Source organism: Bos grunniens, chromosome 5 (genome assembly GCF_055505025.1).
Source record: "Bos grunniens cultivar Pamir isolate PY7600 chromosome 5, Bosgru_T2T1.0, whole genome shotgun sequence".
Lineage (NCBI taxonomy): Eukaryota > Metazoa > Chordata > Mammalia > Artiodactyla > Bovidae > Bos > Bos grunniens.
The window spans coordinates 69,381,490-69,398,526 of NC_141169.1; the positions used below are offsets into that span (position 1 = coordinate 69,381,490).

At 37.2% G+C, this 17,037-nt stretch overlaps 1 protein-coding gene across 3 annotated transcripts in view; it reads right to left on the bottom strand.

Moving 5' to 3' along the window:
• SLC41A2 (solute carrier family 41 member 2) overlaps nucleotides 1–17,037 on the bottom strand; it is a 142,355-nt gene that overhangs the window by 21,544 nt on the left and 103,774 nt on the right. For all 3 annotated transcript variants that reach the window (XM_086401112.1, XM_086401111.1, XM_086401113.1), the window contains exons 8-10: nucleotides 16,376–16,455; nucleotides 5,193–5,324; nucleotides 3,660–3,808 (exon numbers count right to left, since the gene is read on the bottom strand). In XM_086401112.1, coding sequence (XP_086257238.1) covers nucleotides 3,660–3,808; nucleotides 5,193–5,324; nucleotides 16,376–16,455 — 361 coding nt within the window. The remainder of the gene's footprint in view (nucleotides 1–3,659; nucleotides 3,809–5,192; nucleotides 5,325–16,375; nucleotides 16,456–17,037) is intronic.

Sequence of the window (17,037 nt, forward strand, 5' to 3'; positions counted from 1 at the left end):
TACAAAAACAAAGATCTTCTCTGGAAGGTATCTAATTCTTGGGGAGGAATAAAAACACAAACTCATAAAAATGAAAGTTGTAAAAGACACAGAAAATTCAATCAATATTACAAGATTAAAAAAAATTTCAATTGTCACTCAGAGATTAATGATTCACCATTTATAATTCTATGTTTAATAACCGTAACAATAACAACAGCATCAGCCAACATTCATATAGCATGTACTATGAAGCCAAGTAATTAAATCATTTAATCCTCCAAAGTGCCTATGAGGCAGGTACTACTACAGATCTTCCTTACCTTATGATAAGGTTATATCCAAAAAAGCCATGGTAAGTTGAAAACACTGTAAATGCATTTAATACAACTATCCTACTGAACATCATAGCTTAGCCTAGCCTGCCTTAAATGTGCTCAGAACACTAACATTATTCTACAGCTGGGCAAAATCATCTAACACAAAGCCTATTTTACACTAAAGTACTGAATAGCTGATATAATTCATTCACTACTGTACTGAAAGCGAAAAACAGAATGGTTGTTTGGGTACAGAATGGTCTTAAGTGGATCGGTTTATTGGTTGGTTGCCCTCATGATCGTACAGCCGACTGGGAACTGTGGCTCGCTGTCACTGCCCGTGTCTTAGGACAGGATTATACTGAGTATCACTAGCCTGGGAAATGATCAAAATTCAAACACTGAAGTATGGTTTCCACTGAATGCATTATTGCTTTTGCACATCATAAAGTTGAAAAATCATTTAAGTTGGACTGTCTATATCCCTCCCACTTTACAGAGGAGGTTTGAAGACACAGTGAGATTAGTAATTACTCTTTCTTTAACTCTAGTTTTTCAAACTTTATCAATCAGAATTTGGGCTTTCCAGGTGGTTCAGTGGTAAAAAACCCATCTGCCAATGCTGGAGATAGGGGGTCGATCCCTGGGTCAGGAAAATCCCCAGGAGAAGGAAATGGCAACCCACTCAAGTATTCAAGCCTGGAGAATTCCATGGACAGAGGAGCCTGGAGGGCCCCAGTCCCTGGGGTCACAGAGTCGGACACGACTGAGCATGTACCCACAATCAGAATTTACATCAGAGGCTAACAAAAGACATATAGGTGTACTGTGAGAATAAGGTTGAAATTTAATATTTGTATAAATTCAGATAAATGTCTTATATCCTTCATTAACTTAAGTGAAATGGTGCATGACACTATCTTGGCAAAGAACCATAAAGATAAATGTCAAATCCATCCATGAGGTAAAGAGGTAAAGTTACAAATAGGAACTTACTCTAAAAATGGTGTGTTTAATAGACCAAAGAATGGTCTCTTAAACATTTCCCATCAGATTGAGGAAAGCATCTTTTTCATAATACTTACATACATGAAGAAAATAAATTATAATAAATGACCATAGCATATACAGCAATAAAGATAGCCAGTAGTAAAAACGCATTTGAAATAACTTCTGTCCCTACCGAACAGTAGAAAAATATTACTCCCCAGATAGGATCAGTTGCTTTTTTTTCCAACCTCTGACAGCAAATTATGCATAGCTATTTCCAGCATTTATTTATATTACGTGACATTATAATACAGTTTTTTGTTCAGTAGTCTTCTCTTCAGGCTGTGAGTCTTTGAGTATAGGGCCTGAATTTATGCATTCTGGGATTTAAAGCCCATACCTTCATCTAGTATCATGAATAGAATGAAGGCTTACTGAAGGAATAAATGAATGAATGATTTGACAGGTGACATCTAATAAAATCTCGAGCACTATAAATCATTATAGAAAAGTTAAAACATCAATAAGGTCACAAGGGTTTTGTTACTTTATGAGTATATTCTTGTCTCCCTTGTTGAGCATTTAAGGCCTTTTTACATTGGTCCTAATCTATCCTTTTAATCTTTTCTCATCTTCTCTTCTTTTAGTTAGATCCACTGTATGAATTACTTCCATTTTCTGGCTTGAGTTCTGTGCTCTATCATCTCTATACTTTTACTCAGTAATCTCCAAAAGTTTTAGCTTATGCAGTCCTTCAGTATAAATAAGTATACTTTACTTAACACTGTGATAATATGCTTATTGTAAAGCAATCATAAAAACAGAAGAAATATTTTAAACAAATGAGGTAGACATACATAAACAGAAGTTTTAATCTTTCCTTTGTGTAAACAATGCATTGTTTTGCATGTACTTCACTTTTAAAATCAATGATTTATATCAGAAAAACAAATCCCATAGAGTACTTGTGAGAATAAAATAAGTCTCTACATGTAAAGCACTTAGAACAACACTGGTCATATAGGTAACGTAGTAGATGTTAGTTAATTTAGTTAACATTATTACTGTCAATGCAGTTTCTTTTGACTGGAAAATTAATAATTCCACATACTTATCCTCCAGTCCCACTCCTACAAACCCCTTGAAGGCCAAAGTCATATGATATTTTTTCAAAGAATTGTTTGAATGCATCTCTTAAGTTAGGATTTCTCAAAGTAGGAGGTACTAAATCCTACAGAGCTTAGCAAGAAGCCATGGCTAAAAAGCCGAAAGAAAGATGGAACAGTTGGAAAAAATTAAGGATGGGTTTCTAGAAAATGAGGCAAATGAAAAAAGAAGTGATTATTAACCCTAAGAAAAATAAAATACACAAAAAGGAAATATAGTACATTATCTGGCTCTGTAGTAAACAACGCTTGTGTGTGTTAGTCGCTTGGTCATGTCCGACTCTTTGCAACCCCATGGACTGTAGCTAGCCAGGCTCCTCTACCCATGGGGACTCTCCAGGCAAGAACACTGGAGATCACGATAGGGTTGCCATGCCTTTCTCCAGGGGATCTTCCCAACTCAGTAATCTCCCAGGTCTTCTGCACTGCAGGCAGATTCTTTACCATCTGAGCCACCAAGGAAGCCCAAACGATGTTTAGATAGACCCAATGACATAAACACTGACTACTAATTTAACCCCAAACTGTGATATAACCATATGGGAAAGATACAGCGTTATGCCAGCCCTCAAATCCTCAACTTTTGTTAGCAAAAGTCTAAAGGGAATTAAACATGAACTAGAAACTTAGGTATATTACTTTAAAACTCATAGATAAATACCAGAAGAAATTTAAAAACAACAGGGAAAAGGAAAAGATTTTCTTTCTAGAAACTTCTAGAAAGATAAAAGTAGTTTTGTACCACGAGATCAGCAGTGAGAATGGCATCTGTTCTTCTTTTCAGTAGTAACAGAAGTTAAAAAGCAAGGAAGCTTTCTCCTTGCTTTCAAAATTTTAAAAGAAAAATTAAAAGAAACAGAATTTTATATCCAGTCAACCTATTCAAAGCATTTTACAACATGCAAAGACTCAAAATTTTTTCTCCTATGCAGCACTCTTCCTCAGGAATTTATCTGCCAAGACACATTCATAGTAAAGAGAATAAAAAAAAAAAAGAGGAGAGAGGGAGGACACAGAATCCAGAAAATAGGAAATCCAATAGGTCTATTGATCAAATCATATTAAAAGTTATTGGTTTTAAGATCAATATGAAGGCATTCAGCTGAGTTTTAAAATGTTAAAATATTTCTTGTGCTTTTAGACTTAGTTATACGTTAACATTAATCTGAACATAAAAGAAATTACAAGAGGTTTTCTCTCTTACCTGTAACACAGCAGCAAATAAGTATACTACTACAAAGATCACAGTTAAAGAAGTGTGACCACTTTTCATCAAATGAATAGTGTAGAGGAAAATTAAATGTCCAGGTATCACTAAAAGCAGTAGAACTTGAGCAGACTTATTATTTACTCCTGTAATATAAAATATAAAAGTTGTTAAAACAAAATCATGTATTGGTGAATAATAGATCATAGTTATTAAAATTTGAGAATTACTTCTAGTTATTACTACTATAGTGCACAGAATCACATAAAATTCAATTGCTAAAAATAAATTTTAACTATTTACAATTTGCTTAATTTTTAGAAATTTTCCCTATATGTTATATATTAATTAAATGAAAGGTGGTTGATGAAAGCTTGCTGTGAAGAACACTGATCAAACTATAACATTATAAAAACAGAGGGAAGACAAAAGAAAAAATATGAAGTTCTTAAAGTACTGGAACATATTTTTTTCCTACATCATTTAATTCCTTATTATTGATCATTTTAATAACTAAATGATACCTAATCATCTTCTAATAGAGGTTTTTTGGTCATTAGATGTTTTAATTTTATTTTTCCTTTAGAAGTCTTTCACTGCTATTAAAAGACTGGGTATTTCTGAACCTCATTCAAAAGTTACACTTATTACAATACATTTATTTTCATCAGAAAAAAAAAGTTTTCAAGAATTGTGAGGTTTAAAATTGCGGTTTAGAGGCTTCCCTGGTGGTCCAGTGGTTAAGACTGGGCTTCCACGGCAGGGACACAGGTTTGATCCCTGGTTGCATAAGTTCTGCATGCCCGCCACACAGTGCAGTCAAAAATAAAATAAAATGGTGGTTTAGTTTTTTGGATATCATATGCCTGGTACATAACAATGTCCTTGTAACTGAGGTTATCCCCTCTCATTCTGCTTGTTGGGGATCAAATGCCTACATTTAGAAAGGTCAAAAGATTAATGTACGAAAGAGTGTGTGCTATGTGGTTAGCTGCTCAGTTGTGTCCGACTTTTTGCAACCCGAAGGACTGTAGCCCGCCAGGCATCTCTGTCCAAGGGGATTGTCCAGGCAACAGTACTGGAGTGGGTTGCCATGCCCTTCTCCAGGGGATCTTCCCAACCCAGGCTTGAACCCAGGTCTCCTGCATTGCAGGCAGATTCTTTATCAGCTGAGCCACTGGGGAAGCCCATGAAAGAGTATGCTTCCCTAAATCACCTAACAATGTTTTCTTATATGCACAAGGTTCTTCTTTCCTAACTTATAAACAAGATATCCAAGAGAAAGATAAAAAAGAAAAACTATACAAAGTTCTTTAACAATTGCAAAACTGATCCACAGTCTTTCGTTGTTGCTGTTCACTGAGATTTAGTGAACAAAATCTACTCTATTTAAAATCTATCTGGCTCTCAGAAACAGAAAATTGGGCAACATTCATAAACAAAATATGTATTCAACAAATGTTGCCTGCCTGTACTCACAGAGAGGAAGAGTTCCAGGAATAAAATATGCAAAAATCCACAAGCACCTACCTGGACCAAAAAAAGTTCTAAAAGGGTGGTAACAACCTTTGGGTTCATCAGGCAGTTCTCCTGGAATGCTGTGTAAATGAAGGTAGGTAGAAATCCGACTGGCCTGAATGGCCACCAAATTACCACCAATACCTGAAACAGAAGAAAAAACAAATAAGATAGCTTCGCATTTTCAATAATGTGCACAAATTCAACTGAATTTATGTCTCTATGTCACCCTCTGGGCCAATAAAACAGAACAAAGAGTTCTTCTGAAGTGTTGATTTATTTGATGTTGATGTAGATATTCCAAAGGCATAAAATTCCTGCTATGAAAGACTCATTCATTGTTTTTTCAAATCTAACTCACTGTTTGGTCTGAAAGCAGAGTAAGTAATTTTTTAAAATTACTATCGCAATCAAGATATAAAACTAGGTAAAAATATGTTTCACATTTATCATCTTAATACATTTATTCAAGTAGATAAGGCTTGATACACGTCTTCTCAGATTTTGTTGGGGTCGTTTAATGGACTGGGACCTGGTGGTCCGGAGTCGACGATAAGAAAGTGAAAGAGAGAAAGAGGCTGATATTCCCTGGTTTATGCAGAGAACCAATAAAGCCCTTGACACAGGGCTTGCATCGCTCACGAAGGCACAGGGAGCCCTCTCGAGGGGATGAAGGCACAGGGCGCCTTCTTGAGGGGGTCTTGGAAGCCCAGGCAGGAGAGTGAGCATGACGGGTTTCTACGCTCCAGAGAATTAGCCAGGGGAAGAGAGAGAGAGAGAGAAACAAAAAAGACATGGGGACCTAAGCTCTGATGGAGCAAAGGTGCTTTAATGATCTTTCTGTGAGTATATTTGGCTGTTGTACAAGAAATTTCTTTCGACAATAATAAAGATCAGAAAACCAAATGTACAGCAACTGTTACCAAGGGAACAAGGGATTAATAATGGTCACAAGGTCAGGAGACAATCCATATCTCAAGAAAGAGGATCGAGACTAAGCAGTTTTGTCATAAGGAGAATGTTTACTGAGGGAGACCCAAGCCTGTCTCATACAGTGACCTCAGTCCTGGGAACAGCTTGCTGCTCCACTTGATAAGGAGCAGAGGATTTATGAGAAACAGCACGTAGGAATCCTCCTGTTAAACATTCCTTGACAAGATTACTAAAGAAATTGGTATAAGACAGTAAAAAAAATACTCAAGAAAGTGATCTTTTAACCTAGATTATCCTCTCATGTACTCTGAGGAAGAGGAGTTAATGCCAAGAAGCAAAATTAATTCCAAAGGGTGGTAAATACCCACAGGGTGAATTAGGACACCCAAACTCTTTCTACTTTGACAGATTATGAGAGAAGGAGATAGTAGCCATAAAAAGAAGTAGGAAGAAAAAACAACTGAAAATTTCAAATTGTTGAATGCTGAGCATGAGCTAAAATAATCATTAAGAATATGTGTGAGCCCTGGACACAAGGGGAGTCTACACCCACTGTCAACTGTTTCTGCAAGCATGCTGTGAGTGCTTGTGAGATAGACTCAGGCAGGACAGAACACTTGAGAGAGCCAACTTTGGTGGCACACAGCAAGGAATCATATCCAGGACTTCCCTGGTGGTCCAGTGGTTAAGAATCTGCCTGCCAATGCAGGGAGAACAGGTTCCACTCCTGGTCTGAGAAGATCCCACATGTCACAGAGCAACTAAAGCCTGTGAGTCACAACTACGGAGCCCTCATGCTCTAGAGCCCATGCTCTACAAGAGAAGCCACTGCAACTGGAAGCCTGCACACTGCAATTAGAGAGTAGCTTCCGCTCACCACAACTAGAGAAAGCCTGCACCCAGCAACGAACACCCAGCATAGCCAAAAATTAAATGCATAAATAAATAAGTTTTTAAAAAAGAGAAAGAAACTGCATCCATTTCTGACTCCCTCTCTCATATGAGGGCTTCCCTGGTGGCTCAGATGGTAAAGAATCTGCCTGCGATGCAGGGGACCTGGGTTGGCAAGATCCCCTGGAGAAGGAAATGGCAACCCACCCCAATATTCTTGCCTGAATCCCCATGGACAGAGGAGCCTCGCAGGCTGTAGTCCATAGGGTCGCGGAGAGTTGGACAACAACAACAATAAAATTGGGATCATCTAAACTGAGTCCAGCCAGCTGATTCTAAATATAAAAGTTTTCACTATAAAAAATAAAAGCCTGTGAATGAATGGAGTAAGCAAATGTCTGCAATCTCTCATCATTCTTAAAACTGTTCTGCTCAAGAGGGAGAATAAAGGAATATTTTCTGTAGAAACTGAACAAGAGAGACTCAGGCCTCAAGGATACCAGACACTATGTGGTACTGATGGAAAATAAGGATGAACTGGAAGTCTGCATAATTAACAGTGGGATTCCTTCAGACCTTCATTTTGTTCCACGGGGCAGGCAGGAGTCTAACATCCCAGAGCGGAAGTTCGATGTTCCAAACTTGGAGGGCTCCCCATGATATGGCCAACCAACCCCACCCCTATCTTCCAATAGTAAAGTGCCCAGTCAACCACCCTCTCCCACCTCCAAGCTACTTAGCTTCTCAAAGCCTCGGCTGCCTTCCTGTAAAACAGAGAAAACAATCCCTGTCTCATAGAGATGATGACATGAGCAAGTTTGTGTTTAAACTTGGCGACTTTACCACTCTTTTCTCATCAACTGATAGACCACACTGATAAAAAATCAGAACTATGAAGAAGTTTTTTAACAATATTATCAATCAACTTGATCTAAAGGACATTTATAGGACACATCACCCAACAATAGCAGAATACATAATTTTTACAAGTATACACATGGGAACATTCACACAGATGGACCACACTGTGAGCCATAAAAGTTTCAATAAATTTGAAATAATTGCAACATATAAAGTATGTTTTCTGGCCACAAGGGAAAAGATAGATATCTGAGAATTCCCCCAAATGCTGGAAAGTAAACAATACCCTTCCAAACAACCCACAAATCAAAGAAAAAAAAATCACATAGGAAATTTAAAAATATTCTGGATTTAATGAAAATGAAAACACAACATATTGAGATTTGTGGGACGTACCTAGAGTAGTACTTATAAATTCACAGCATTAAATCTTACATTAGAAGAGAAGAGTACTAGTCTATATAAAATAACTAATAAGAAACTGCTGTATAGCACAGGGAATTCTGCTCAGTACTCTCTAATGGCCTATTTGGGAAAAGACTCTAGAATGTTAAAAAAAAAAAAGAGTGGATGTATGTGTAACTGATTCACTTTGCTGTACACCTGAAACTAACACAACATTGTAAATCAACTCTACTCCAATAAAACATTTTTAAAAACTCACATAATGAGACTAGCATAACTCTGCATTCAAAATCCAACAATGACAATATAAAAAAGGAAAATTATAAGCCAATCTTGTGAATCAAAATAAATGTAAAAAGATATCAATCTGCTGACAAACCAAATCCAGCAAAATGTTAAATGTGTAAAATACATCACCAAAAATCAGATTTATCTTAGGAATATAAGACTGACTTAATAATTGAAAATAATACATATAGCACATTAACAAATAAATGAAGGAAAAAGATGATTATATTATATGAATAAACAGAAAAGTTGATAAAATTCAGCATTTTATTATTTATTATTAAAAACGCTTAGCAAACCAGGAATTGAGGGGGACTTCTTTAAACTGATAACCACATACACTCACCCCCACACACACATCCACACACATGAAATGTGTCATATACAAAAGAGGTACTGCAGATCAATAAAGACTGATATATATTTTTCAATAAATAGTGTTTTTTAATTGCATATTTTTAATTCAAAAATTAATATTAAATGGAAGTCTTATAATTACTCTATCGTAAAAGCTCTAAGTAAAACAGTTCATTTTAACTCAGGTAAACGGTTTTCATGGCAGCCACAGCATTACACTTCATATATGTTGTTCTCCTGTCATGTAACATCCAACAGATAAGGTACCAAGAGCTCAGAACAGTTACTAATTGTTTGCTCTTTACATGCTGTAACATAAATAGCCACTATCTCAATCAAGCTACAGGCATCATGATAACAGAGGGAATTTGTCTTACTGCTAGCTGTACATAGCAGACACTGATCTAATTTGTTGGATAGCTATTTCATATTTTAAAATATAATTTTAATTAATTTATTTATTATAATTGGAGACTAATTACTTTTCAATATTGTGGTGGTTTTTGCCATACATTGACATGAATCAGCCACAGGTGTATAAGATAGTTATTAAACAACAAAAAAATACCAGTGGGGGTGTAATGGAATTGTGAATTAGTAAAGATTCCCTGGTGCTTCAGATGGTAAAGTGTCTGCCCGTGATGTGGGAGACCCGGGTTTGATCCCTGGGTTGGGAAGATCCCCTGGAGAAGGAAATGGCAACCCACTCCAGTACTCTTGCCTAGAAAATTCCATGGATGGAGGAGCCTAGTGGGCTACAGTCTATGCGGTCCAAAGAGTCGGACACGACTGAGAAACTTGACTTCAAAGGTGAAGTGGCCAGTCTTAGATGAAAGAGTCCACTCTTCTTCTGGGATACAAGTAGAAAAGGTTAAGAGTAGAGATTAAGGTTAAGAGGTTAAGAAGAAGGGTAAAAGAAGAGGAAGGAGAAGGAAGCTGGGAGGTACGGGCCTAAAGCCTCTGTCTTCTCTGCACAGCTGCCCTACAGCAAACATTAAAGGAACTTCTGGCAGGTGGAAAACAAAGCTAGATGGAAATCTGAATCTACAGAAAGTAAAGAAGAGTGCTGAAAATGTTAAATATATCAGATCAGATCAGTTGCTCAGTTGTGTCCGACTCTTTGCGACCCCATGAATCGCAGCACGCCAGGCCTCCCTGTCCATCACCAACTCCTGGAGTTCACCCAGACTCATGTCCATCGAGTCAGTGATGCCATCCAGCCATATCATCCTCTGTCGTCCCCTTGTCCTCTTGCCCCCAATCCCTCCCAGCATCAGAGTCTTTTCCAATGAGTCAACTCTTTGCATGAGGTGGCCAAAGTACTGGAGTTTCAGCTTTAGCATCATTCCTTCCAAAGAAATCCCAGGGCTGATCTCCTTCAGAATGGACTGGTTGGATCTCCTTGCAGGCCAAGGGACTCTCAAGAGTCTTCTCTAACACCACAGTTCAAAAGCATCAATTCTTCGGCACTCAGCCTTCTTCACAGTCCAACTCTCATATCCATACATGACCACTGGAATAACCATAGCCTTGACTAGATGAACCTTTGTTGGCAAAGTAATGTCTCTGCTTTTGAATATGCTATCCAGGTTGGTCATAACTTTCCTTCCAAGGAGTAAGCGTCTTTTAATTTCATGGCTGCAGTCACCATCTGCAGTGATTTTGGAGCCCAGAAAAATAAAGTCTGACACTGTTTCTACTGTTTCCCCATCTATTTCCCATGACGTGATGGGACCAGATGCCATGATCTTCGTTTTCTGAATGTTGAGCTTTAAGCCAACTTTTTCACTCTCCACTTTCACTTTCATCAAGAGGCTTTTTAGTTCCTCTTCACTTTCTGCCATGAGGGTGGTGTCATCTGCATATCTGAGGTTATTGGTATTTCTCCTGGCAATCTTGATTCCAGCTTGTGTTTCTTCCAGTCCAGCATTTCTCATGATGTACTCTGTATATAAGTTAAATAAACAGGGTGACAATATACAGCCTTGACGTACTCCTTTTCCTATTTGGAACCAGTCTGTTGTTCCATGTCCAGTTCTAACTGTTGCTTCCTGACCTGCATACAAATTTCTCAAGAGGCAGGTCAGGTGGTCTGGTATTCCCATCTCTTTCAGAATTTTCCACAGTTTATTGTGATCTCACACAGTCAAAGGCTTTGGCATAGTTGATAAAACAGAAATAGATGTTTTCTAGAACTCTCTTGCTTTTTCCATGATCCAGCGGATGTTGGCAATTTGATCTCTGGTTCCTCTGCCTTCTCTAAAACCAGCTTGAACATCAGGAAGTTCACGGTTCACATATTGCTAAAGCCTGGCTTGGAGAATTTTGAGCATTACTTTACCAGCGTGTGAGATGAGTACAATTGTGCAGTAGTTTGAGCATTCTTTGGCATTGCCTTTCTTTGGGATTGGAATGAAAACTGACCTTTTCCAGTCCTGTGGCCACTGCTGAGTTTTCCAAATTTGCTGGCATACTGAGTGCAGCACTTTCACAGCATCGTCTTTCAGGATTTGTAATAGCTCAACTGGAATTCTATCACCTCCACTAGCTTTGTTCGTAGTGATGCTTTCTAAGGCCCACTTGACTTCACATTCCAGGATGTCTGGCTCTAGGTCAGTGATCACACCATTGTGATTATCTGGGTCGTGAAGATCTTTTTTGTACAGTTCTTCTGTGTATTCTTGCCATCTCTTCTTACTATCTTCTGCTTCTGTTAGGTCCATACCATTTCTGTCCTTTATCGAGCCCATCTTTGCATGAAATGTTCCTTTGGTATCTCTGATTTTCTTGAAGAGATCTCTAGTCTTTCCCATTCTGTTGTTTTCCTCTATTTCTTTGCATTGATGGCTGAAGAAGGCTTTCTTATGTCTTCTTACTATTCTTTGGAACTCTGCATTCAGATGTTTATATCTTTCCTTTTCTCCTTTGCTTTTCGCTTCTCTTCTTTTCACAGATATTTGTAAGGCCTCTCCAGACAGCCATTTTGCTTTTTTGCATTTCTTTTCTATGGGAATGGTCTTGATCCCTGTCTCCTGTACAATGTCACGAACCTCATTCCATAGTTCATCAGGCACTCTATCTATCAGATCTAGGCCCTTAAATCTATTTCTCACTTCCACTGTATAATCATAAGGGATTTGATTTAGGTCATACCTGAATGGTCTAGTGGTTTTCCCTACTTTCTTCAATTTCAGTCTGAATTTGGCAATAAGGAGTTCATGGTCTGAGCCACAGTCAGCTCCTCGTCTTGTTTTTGCTGACTGTATAGAGCTTCTCCATCTTTGGCTGCAAAGAATATAATCAATCTGATTTCAGTGTTGACCATCTGGTGATGTCCATGTATAGAGTCTTCTCTTGTGTTGTTGGAAGAGGGTGTTTGTTATGACCAGTACATTTTCTTGGCAAAACTCTATTAGTCTTTGCCCTGCTTCATTCTGTATTCCAAGGACAAATTTGCCTGTTACTCCAGGTGTTTCTTGACTTCCTACTTTTGCATTCCAGTCCCCTATAATGAAAAGGACATCTTTTTTGGGTGTTAGTTCTAAAAGGTCTTGTAGGTCTTCATAGAACCATTCAACTTCAGCTTCTTCAGTGTTACTGGTTGGGGCATAGACTTGGATTACTGTGATATTGAATGGTTTGCCTTGGAAGTGAACAGAGATCATTCTGTCATTTTTGAGATTGCATCCAAGTACTGCATTTCAGACTCTTTTGTTGACCATGATGGCTACTCCATTTCTTCTGAGGGATTCCTGCCCACAATAGTAGATATAATGGTCATCTGAGTTAAATTCATCCATTCCAGTCCATTTCAGTTCGCTGATTCCTAAAATGTTGACATTCACTCTTGCCATCTCTTGTTTGACCACTTCCAATTTGCCTTGATTCATGGACCTGATATTCCAGGTTCCTATGCAATATTGCTCTTTACAGCATTGGACCTTGCTTCTATCACCAGTCACATCCACAGCTGGGTATTCTTTTTGCTTTGGCTCCATCCCTTCATTCTTTCTGGAGTTATTTCTCCTCTGATCTCCAGTAGCATATTGGGCACCTATTGACCTGGGGAGTTTCTCTTTCAGTATCCTATCATTTTGCCTTTTCATACTGTTCATGGGGTTCTCAAGGCAAGAATACTTAAGTGGTTTCCCATTCCCTTCTCCAGTGGACCACATCCTGTCAGATCTCTCTACCATGACCCGCCCATCTTGGGTTGCCCCACGGGCATGGCTTAGTTTTATTGAGTTAGACAAGGCTGTGGTCCTAGTGTGATTAGATTGACTAGTTTTCTGTGAGTATGGTTTCAGTGTGTCTGCCCTCTGATGCCCTCTTGCAACACCTACCGTCTTACTTGGGTTTCTCTTACCTTGGTCTTGGTTAAACATATAGGGAAATATAAAAAGATACCAACCCCTCAGTTTTAATCTTTTAAAAAAATAACTGTGGAAAGCAAAAATGTTACAGGGTTTATAACAAAGTAGAATGTATGACAAAAAGAGCTCATAAGAAAGAGTGAAATTGCAAAAGGATAAGACATAAGGTTCTTATACATAAAGGATAAGAGATAAGGTTTTTATCCTTTATGTAAAGTAGTATATTGCTGTTTGAAAGAGACTGTGATAAAGATATAATAAGCCCTAGATTAGTAGTTCTCAAAGTATGGTCTGGAAAGAAGGTTAGAAGGAAGGTTAGATTCAGAAATTCTAACTCCTGGACAACATATGTACCAGAAGGGGAGGTTCACATCATATATTAGCATGGAAAAAACTTTATGAAATTCTGTGGAAAAGAAGTATTTTTAACCCAATGTTTTCCAAACTTAGCTGACCACAGAACTCACTTTTCAAATTATACTTATTAACATGTCGAGAACTATTGTTACAGGAAATATATTTTAGAAAACGTTACTGGTTCTGAGAGTTGTTAATAAAATTTAAAAGATACCCTAGATATGACTCCTTATCTTTATTTGAGGATTAAATAGTATGCATAGAAGACCTAAAAGTCATTTGCCACATAGTAGGGGCTTACTAAATAGCAAATGATGATGATAATGATATGATAAAGACTATGACAAAACAGGGATCTTTTAAATAGTACATGCCTTAGCACATTTTAAATGAAATTCAATTCTCAGAAGTTCCACTTTCTCTGAGGAATGTGGAATAACTCTTCTCTATCAATGTTTTTAATGAACAGCATTTAACACTAGAAAGAGTTTACAGTGATACCCAACTAAGAGGTTTACTTACTGAGATACAGAAAAAGATTTACCACCATGCCAGACCATACACAGACTTCCAAAGATAGCACTTCAGCAAACTGTTTCTTATGGAAGGTGAAATCACAGAGAAACTAAAATCTTACTACTAAAGGGGTTGTAATTTAAGTTAAATTTCTCATTAAAATGCTGGGCAGAATGGTTCTAGCTGGGCAACACAGTTCTAACAGTCATTGTTGGATAATATTTATCCTAGTAAACTCATCAAATAATAGTCATTGAAAAGGATTTGAACAGGGGGAAAGAAAGTAGTAGCTATTCCAGGCAGTGAAAATTACATCTCAGTACAGCCACAATACAAGAATCAAATCATGATGAAGGATATAGTTGTATGCATATAGGGAGTCTTAATAGCTAGGGAGAAAAATTCTAATTTGATTGGACAGGCAGGAGAAAATCACTGTTAAATCCCATTATCTTAAAACTAATGTAATAAAAACAATGCTTAAGGTAGACCAGTCTTCTAGTGACATTCAATTTGTATTGAATAGGGAGTGAGTCAAGAAGGCTACTTTATTACTTGACTGATGGCTGGACTGAGATATTAGTGGACTAAAGTGGTAAGACATACTTGTTATATAAATAAATAAACAAATAAATTATGTTAATGTACAAATAGACAAGTTTTGGTCATTATCTATTCAAAGAGGATGAAGAACCAGGTAGAATCAAATAGTTTTGTGATTTTACGGGCAGGGAGAATGTTGGTATCAGGAAAATTGGAAGGGGCATCTCTGTTGCTGCTGCTGCTAAGTCGCTTCAGTCGTGTCCGACTCTGTGCGACCCCAGAGACGGCAGCCCACCAGGCTCCCCCGTCCCTGGGATTCTCCAAGCAAGAACACTGGAGTGGGTTGCCATTACCTTCTCCAATGCATGAAAGTGAAAACGCTCCTCCATCCATGGGATTTTCTAGGCAAGAGTACTGGAGTGGGGTGCCATTGCCTTCTTTGCAATTTATTCATTTACTGAAAAATTAAAATGTTAAGTAAAAATTTTAGATATGGGGACTTCTCTAGTGGCTGAGCAGTTAAGAATCCATCTTGCAATTCAGGGGACATGGGTTCCATCCCTGGTTGGGGAACTAAGATTCCACATGATTCAGAGCAACTAAGAACCCACACAACTAGAGAACTGGTGTGTGGCAATGGAGACCTCATGTGCCACAACTAAGGCTGGATGCAGGAAAATAAATAATTTTTTAAAAAAATTTTAGATATGAAATTAGATTTTAGAGAATTTGCCTCTGTAGAACATATTTTCTTATCTATAAATATATAAAGTGATTTATAGTAAATGTTATATCCTCTGATATAGTTTCCTCCAGGAAGAATTATTTTAAATTATATTGGCTTAGGTTATCATGAAATCTAGTTTAATGACAGCCAGCCCTAAAGCCAGTGGGACTGGATTAAAATTATCTTTTTTAAATGGTATTTTAAATGGAATTTATTAAAAAATCCCTGTGAATTTAACTATTATAATTCCCATTTTATAGATAAGAAAAAACATAAAGCAGATCTGAAAAGGATCAGCAGAGGAATGATAGATTTTAATGGGCTGAATTGACTTCAGCAATGCTTAAATCTAGCTAACTCTAATTTAGCCACAAAGATTGATGAGGGCAGCAACAAAACAATGTAAGACAGCATATAAGATAAGGCCAAAGTAAATAATAATAGACTATGGAAATATCCTATGTGGCTCAGATGGTAAAGAATCTGCCTGCAGTGCAGGAGACCCAGGTTCAATCCCTGGGTCGGGAGATCCCCTGGAAAAGGGAGTGGCTACCGGCTCCAATATTCTTGGCTAGAGAATTCCATAGACAGAGGAGCTACAGTCCATGGGGTCACAGAGTCAAACATAAGTGAGTGACTAACACTTTTTTTTTTCATTCTGCACAGTAACTTTAAAAATCAAGTATGTTTGACTCTTAAATTAATATCTAGAGATAAGATTAAGTAAGAGTTTTTTTCAAAAATATGTTCTGTATACTGAGAACATGGAATGTAATTTCTACCACAAGCAACAACCTGGTACTGAAAACAAAATAGATACAACATTTATTTATTTACTAAATGGATAGAAATAAAATGAAAGAGAGACCTCTGAATTCAAAGATTCCTGTTCATACCTAAGAATACCAAGAGATACTACATCGTTATGAAACAGTAATTCTTACCATTAATAACTGGTGTGTAAACAACAATCCCAACCAAGTTTGGATCAGATACAGTTGTGTCCAGAATAAGGCCCCCAATGCTGAAAGATATAAAATCATGTAATTTAGGGAAGAGGAAAGGACATGGACTAATTTGAAATTATTTTTTTATATATAAACACTTCTAGTTTTAAAAATAAATATTTAGCTATTTTAAAAATTGAATAAAAAGAAAAGATATTAACAGTAAAAATCAATGTCAAAAGTAAAACGTTGATAATAAAACATGGCATAAGATGTAGCCCCACATTTCAGGGCTCTCCTTCTGGTCTGTGTATTTACATACGCTATTTGTAAAAAGAAAAAAAAAACATACTTTCAGTGCACTAAAATGTCTGGAAGAGCATATTAGAAATTACTAACAATGTATATCCCTAGGGCTGAGACTGACAGGAGACTCATGGTTACTTAATATCCTTCTGTGCTTATTCGTTTTTTTTTTTAAATCATGTGCATTTTATTATCTTTATAATTTAAAAATTTTTTAAAGAGTATTTTTTTACATTTGAAGTAAGCAAGCCACTAAGGGATGACTTTTATTCTGTTCACATTAGATATAGTACATGACAGCATCTTATCATTGCTAAGTTAAAGTAATGAGTTGTAGCCAGAGGAGGAGCTGA